The following is a 7,429-nucleotide window of genomic DNA, read 5'->3' on the forward strand; positions in this document are numbered from 1 at the left end:
TGGCGGTTCAAACCCACCAGCCACTCCTTGGAAGGAAGGTTGGGCAATCCTACTTCCGTAGTGATACTGCCTCGGAAACCCAAGGAGGGGTCGCTATGAATCGGTTTGACTCGATGGCACATAACAACAACAACAAGTGACCATGTAGGACAGAGTCAAACTGCCTCACAGACTTTTCATAGCAGTGACTTTTATGGAAATAGATTACCAGGGGTTTCACCCCCCTAGACTTGCAGGGTGGATTTGAACTGCTGACTTCTAGGTTAGAAGCCAAGTGCTTAACTGTTGTGCTACCAGGGACTCTGAGGGCTGGCAGCAGGGGCAGAATCTTACAGCTCTCTGGGTGGATGCTTCCATAATTCCTCATTCAGAGCCCTCTCTTTCTGTCCGAGGCTGTAAGTCCCCAGTCTAATGACCTGAGCTCATCCTACTTAGGCCAAGACTCACCAGTCCCTGAGAACTCTGAACGGAGTAAGTGGGGGGATGCTCAGCCTGACAGCACTGCTTGGCATGTTGGAGTACCCCATCCTCGATTATGGGAGTTCTCATCTTGACTCCTGTCTCTTGGATTAAAGGCCTCCGGGAAATACCACATCCTTGCAAACCCTGAGCAGTTTCCCTACTGCGCACTTTGCACAGAATAGGTCCCTAAGCCAGAGTGATGTGAGATGGGGACGCTGCAGCATAAGACAGGAGGCCCAGGACAGCTGGTGGGCTGTCAGGGAAAACACACACTGACCTAGTTCATCACCTCATCAGCCAGACTTGGCATCTGTTTTGACTTCTGTCCTAAAAGGTTTCCTTTCTACAGGAAAGGGGCTGTGCAAGATGATTTTATGAGCATCAGATGCTTTCAGGTTATCTGACATTGCACATGTACATGATCAAAATGTCCCCAAATACTATCTTCCTCCCTTTACTCATTTGATTTGTTATGCTTATTGCTATGGCTCTGAATTCCAATCAAGTACATTATGGGGAAATTTTCTCTTTTCGTGCCTAAAAATACATTTTGTAGGAGTGAGTTGGCATGGTGCAGTGAATTACTTACTATGGCTCTTCTAGCCAGGGCCTTTGTGGTACCCACTTGATGACCGGGTGGAATATTTGAATGTGAGAGACCTGTGTTCTACCAAGGGGATTGGGCAGCTTCTTAGTAATCTAAGTAAGGTAAATGGGAGGACCATGGTAATTAGTTGTACACAACCGTAATGTTTGGATTGGTCAGTTTTGTCATTCTGCTAGGCTTAAAGTGAGCCATCCTGGAGGCAGAGGCAGGGGATCTCACTGCCATCAAGAGAGTATAGGTGGAGGTGGAGTAGAATGTGTTTTTGGACCTGAGATCCCTGCACTGGATGACTTTGGCAGAGAGACAAGTAGAGAGGTGGCAGTAACAGAGGGAACAGCAGAGGAACCATAACTGAGAGCATGAGACAGAGCCACAGGCTTGCCCGCCCATGGTATGAGAAACCGGAGTGTCTTTGGGCTGGCTGAGTGGGGTACACTAGGTGCACCTATTGGCAGAGCTAAAAGAACTCTGTAACACTTGCCAGAGCAAGACAGAGGGCAAGGGCTAAAGAGGCATGCCTATTGGCATGGCAGAGGGCAGAATGACCTGATTGAAGAATTGTATCCTGAGCGGTTTGGAATCAGAATTCTAACCTGTTACTTCCCTCACAAATCCCATAATCATGAGTATTGTCTGTGATGTTTCTGTGGCCACTAAAACCAATTACTGAACCCAGCAGAGAGGTAGAGAGTGCTGTAGGGGGGACGGTTGGTATCTTCACTGTTAAGAACGTTGGAGGACTGTGGCATAACTGGCCTCATAGGAATAAGCCTCGGGCTGCTGATGTTGATTTTTCTCCCCACCTGGTGAGGCAGGATATCTGAGGATGCTGCCCCCACACCCTATTTGTAGTTGTAAAGTGAATTAAGAGACCCAAGATCTACCTGAGGTTGTAGGAGTGGAACACTGTGGGATCCAGACAGATTCAGATCAGGGCTGCAGTACAACCCTGTCATTCAGCCGAGCTGTGAAAATGTGAAATCAGGAAATTCTTCCTGGCAAAGTTTGAGAGTCCTAACCTGTAAAACTGTTGGAATGTGCATTATACATGTAAAGTACCTGGTCCAGTGCCTGGCATGTTTTAGGTCCTTAAAGAATGGCAGTTATAACTATGATTGTATTGACACCAGATGATACCACTCACCACTCTGAGGATTTTTTTTTTTACCCCAGGAAGCTTCAGTAGTCATCCAGGACAAAGCAAATCAAAGGAGACTGAATGCTGCCTAGAAAGGAAAAGTAGGTAATATTCAACCTTAGGGAATCTGTTATTAACATGAGTGTGGGATAGAATTGTCCAGATGGCTGCAACACAAGGCTTCTAGAAGGAGTGTCAAGGGCCAGCAATTCCCCCTCCCAGCTGCCCTTCCATCTAAGTCATCCCTATTTTCATTCATTAAACCACCACCAAAAATGTGGTCTTCACTTGGACTTTGCCTAAGGACAGTCAGGCAATCCTAATTCTAATGTCCTTTGAATGGAGTGGGCTCTGGCTCCCTCAGCCCAAGACAAAGGGCTGGAAGAGTGACTTCTTCACAACTCACCTCAATGGAGTATCACCCTATTTCTCAGAAACTTCCTGGAAATGATGTAAATAAAATACCCAGTCAGTGTAAAACATTTTTGTTTTATTTATCCAAGCTATTCCACTATGAGAATCATTCTCATTTCCAATAGAATCTCTCTACTCTAATGCACATTATCTTGTTCTCACCAGAAGAGAAATTCCAGAAATTTCTGTTACCAAACCTCTTACGTTTATACATGAAAGGAACAATAAACAAAGGATCTATGACATTTGTGAACTGACATTACAAATCATAAGAAATTTTCTACTGCAAGAAACAGAGTTTTAAACTATCACCCCCTCTGAAAGAAAAGGTAAATCTCTAAGTTACCCAAGTAGATTAAGAGCAAAATAAAGACATAGACTGTGTTGCCTCCAGCCCTAATTCTCCACCACTATTTTGAAGGCAGAAAGTGCTTTCAAACAATTTGAAGAATCTTCCTCAGATTTCAGTAGTGGTGGGTGAGAACCGCTGGGCTATTCCATGGAATGGGCCCTGGCCCTGGCATGAGGACCAACCTCAGTTTCAGCTCCCCCTTCCTTGTCTCTCCAATTTTCTTCATACAGGGCTTGAAAGGTACTGGGTTGCGTATCACTGGCCTTGGCCAAAAATTCCAGGACTTTTGTTTTGTTGGCTCTGGGACCCCAAAGGAATTTGTAGCGTGGAGGATCACTGTTGGGCACCTGCTGGTACTCCAGGTACTTTTCCTGTACCAAATCTTTGGTGATGAGCTTCCTGGAATCCCCAAAGATCACATGCCTCTCCCCATCATAGATACCCAAAGCATTCAGGAATTCCCAGACCTTCTCCTCAGTTGCCCGCTTGCCTTTCAAGTAGATGAAGCCTAGGAGAGGCAACAAGATGCCGCTCTTGGGATACCACCCACCACCATACTGATTCTCTTCCTTGCTAAATTCCCATTTGCTGACAGTGGCATAGTATTGTTCCTTAGTGTCGACTTCCTTCACGTCAAGGCCAAAGACCACCTCAAGGTGCTCAGAGGCTCTCCTCAGGATCTCAGGGAATTGCCCCTTGAACTTTTTGTTGATGACCTGTATCATTTCTGCCTTGGAAACGGGCTCTTTGGTTTTATACTTCTCCAGCAGAAACTCTAACAACATGAAGACACTCCTGCAGAGAGGATCTCTTTGTGATTTTTCAGTGGGGGGTGGGGCCTGAGAGGAACTTGCTCTTCCCTCCTCTTGGCCCTCTGCACCTATAGAGGCAGCATCAGTGGTGGTGGATGGAACTCTTTCAGGCCCCTGGGGAAAGCCAGCAGCAGGGAAGTTCTGGGGAGAACTCCCAAAAGGAAGAGAGGAGGAGCAGGGAGAAACTTTGACCTCTCCTGTAGTGGCCTGAGCAGGATTGTGGGTGTCAGCTTGGGCCTTGAGTCTGGCCTCATCTCGGGCCTGGCGACGTTTCTCACGGGCACGGAGCTTACTCTTCTGACCACGAGGCATGATGACTCTGGTCACGGAAAGCAGGCAGGATTGTGGGAGCAGGAGAGGTGATGTGAGCCCACTGTAAAAGTAAGGCAGAAAGAAGGTGAACCCCTTCAGCAGGGAGATGTCTCTTTGGCTTTAATAATGGCTGCCTACACAGGATTCTCAGAGGGTACTATTCTAGGAACACGGAAGGCTTCAGATCTGCTCAGCCTGTCCTGAGAAACATGTGGAGGAAATTAGAGTGAGGTTTAGGTTGCAGTTGCCAGCAGGGCCTGGCAGTGGGGCCCCTCTCTACTGGGGAAGTGGGGCGTCTACTCAGTTCACTTTCAGGGTCACTGGATCAACAGTTGGCAGGATTTGGGCCTTGTCCTTTGTGTTTCCCTGAACTTGATACCTCAAAGCTCCTTGGGTGCCTTGACTGAATTTAAGGAGCAACTTAGCTCTCACCTCTTGGAGGTTATCTCAGTGATGACAGGAAAGTGGGACTGTTCTATCCTGGATTACTTGGAGGCCTCTGTACTACTCCAGAGTCCTTCTCCTGACTCTGTAACAACTTGGAAGTCCTCCCTGTTTTGGATATGGCCTATCTACTCATCCCAGGGCCCTATGTTTCCAGAGATCTCTTACAGAGAATATACGTTTGCCTCATCTGACTACAAATGCCTGTGGTTTTCCAAGGCTCACAGTAATGGAGGGATTCTGCATTGTCTCCAACTAGGGTGATTCGCTCAGTCCTCAGGGTCCTCACCTTGAGTACTGTAAGTCCTGAAATTCTTCCTTCTGTTTACCTTAGGATGCCCACTTTGACATGGTCTGACAACTACCTGAGATGCCTGGGGAGGACGTGAGTGTGAATCACTATATCAGCATGGCCATGTTCCCCAGGACTGAAAGCAGGGGTGAGTCTTTATGGTTCCCACTTGTGTCAATAAAAAAAGATATTGACAGACTATTTGGAAGAACTGTACTCCAACAGATATGAGAACCTAGAAGAGATGGACAAGTTTCTAGAATCATATGACCTCCCTCAATGATCCCAGTCGGAAATAGAATACCTGAAGAGACCCACACACAACAGAGGAAGAAATTGAACAGGTCATAAAAAAAATTTCCCACAAGACAAAGTCCTGGCCCTGATGGCTTCTCTGGAGAATTTTTACCAAACATTCAAGGAAGAGTTAACACCTATACTACTCAAGCTATTCCAGAACATAGAAAAAGATGGAATGCTCCCAAACTCATTCTATGAAGCAAGCTTAACACTGTTACCAAAACCAGGGAAAGAGACCACTACAAAGGAAAACTACAGACCAATATCCCTCATGAATATAGACACAAAAATCTTCAACAAAATCCTAGCCAATAGAATGCAACAACATATCAAAAAATAATACATCCTGACCAAGTGGGATTCATACCTGGTATCCAAGGATGGTTCAACATCAGAAATACTATCAATGTAATCCACCACACAAACAAAACAAAAGAACCATATGATCATATCAATCGACGCAGAAAAGGCATTTGATAAAATTCAACACTGTTCCTGTTCAGAACTCTCAGCAAAATAGAGATAGAAGGGAAATTCCTCAACATAATAAAGAGAATATATACAAAGCCAATGGCCAACATTATTGTTAATGGAGAAAGACTCAAAGCATTCCCCTTGTGAATGGGAACCAGACAACGATGCCCTCTGTTCTGGTTACCTAGCACCACTCTGACAAGAACATACCACAAATGGGATGACTTTAACAAACAGGAGTTTGTTCTCTTATAATTTGGAGGCTGTAAGTCCAAATTACAAGTGTCAGGCTCTAGCGGCTGGGTGAAAGCTCCTCAACCTTGGGGTCTAACTCTGCCTCCTAATCCCAGCCCACTGGAGCTAGAGGCATTTCTTCACTCAGACAGCTGCTGGCTGCTGGGGCTGACAAGGCCAAGCTTCACAAGTTAAAAGGCACAGTCCCAATGTTACCAAACCACATGGCAGGCCATTAATTTAAGTCCATTTTAAGTCCTAAGGTCAGCATAGCATGGCAGGCTGCTGAACAATGACACAGGTACAGGGTCCAAGTGTGCCATAATCTAGAGACTATCCCCAAGATAGACTATACACAGGAAACAGACCACATCCCAAAGGCAGATTCTCAGCTGCTTGGGGTAGATCCCACCATGGACTTGATTGCCAGTCTCATCATGGGAAATAACTACCACCAGCTGCCCAGGCACTCGACTAGGCCTAACCAAGTTGACATACAAATTTACCTACTACACCATCTACCACCACTGCTATTTAACATTGTGTTGGAAGTCCTTGCCAGGGTAATAAGGCAAGAAAGAGAAATAAAAGGTATCCAAACTGGCAAAGAGGAAGTAAAGCTATCTCTATTTGCAGATGACAAGATCCTATACATAGAAAACCCAAGAGACTCAACAAATAAACTATTGGAACTAATAGAGAGGTTCAGCAAAGTGGCAGGATACAAGGACAACATACAAAAATCAGCTGCATTCCTCTACATCAAAAATAGGCCTCTGCAAAAGAAATAAAGGAAATAATACTATATACAACAGCTACCAAAAGATAAAATATATAGGAGTAAATCTTACCAGAGACACAAAATACCTATTCAATGAAAACTATAAAGCACTACTACAAGAAACTACAAGGATTCTACATATGGAAGAACCTGCCTTGTTCATGGATGAGAAGACTGAATATTGTGGAAATGTCAACAGTACCCAAAGTAATCTACACATTTAATGCAATCCTGATCCAGATACCAACAAAATTTATAAGGATATGGAAAAACCAATTACAAATTTCATATGGAAAGGAAAGGGACCTTGGACAAGCAGAGCACTACTGAACAAGAAGAACAATGTGGGAAGTCTCACACTCCTGGATCTCAAAACCTACTATACAGCCACAGTAGTCAAAACATTGTGGTACTGGTACAATGACAGACAGATAGACCAAGGGAACAGAATCGAAAATCTAGAAATAGACCCATTCATCTATGGACAGCTGATCTTTGACAAAGGACCAAAACCCATTAAATGGAGGAGAGATAGCCTCTTTAACAAATGGTGCTGCCAAAACTGGATATCCACTTGCATAAAAATGAAACAAGATCCATACTTCACCCCATACACAAAAACAAACTCAAGTTGGATCAAAGACTTAAATGTAAAACCCAAAATTATAAAATTCATCAAAGATAAAATAGGGAAAAATCTAAGGGCCCTAATTTACAGCATTAATAGACTATCAAGCATAACCCAGAATGCTCAGGAGGTGGAAAAGAAGCTAGATGACTGGGATCTTTTAAAAACTAAATTCTTAT

At 44.6% G+C, this 7,429-nt stretch overlaps 1 protein-coding gene and 1 pseudogene across 1 annotated transcript; both read right to left on the bottom strand.

Moving 5' to 3' along the window:
• Positions 1-3,113: 3,113 nt before the first annotated feature.
• Positions 3,114-4,097, bottom strand: LOC103210294 (melanoma-associated antigen B2-like). Its single transcript, XM_007956215.2, has one exon. It carries the CDS (start codon positions 4,095-4,097, stop codon positions 3,114-3,116), a length of 984 nt encoding a protein of 327 aa, XP_007954406.2.
• A 180-nt stretch (positions 4,098-4,277) lies between these two features.
• Positions 4,278-7,429, bottom strand: part of LOC103210295 — a 55,716-nt pseudogene continuing 52,564 nt past the window's right edge.

This window comes from Orycteropus afer, unplaced genomic scaffold, assembly GCF_000298275.1.
Source record: "Orycteropus afer afer isolate SDZICR_OR568_19922 unplaced genomic scaffold, OryAfe1.0 scaffold00583, whole genome shotgun sequence".
Classification (NCBI taxonomy): domain Eukaryota; kingdom Metazoa; phylum Chordata; class Mammalia; order Tubulidentata; family Orycteropodidae; genus Orycteropus; species Orycteropus afer.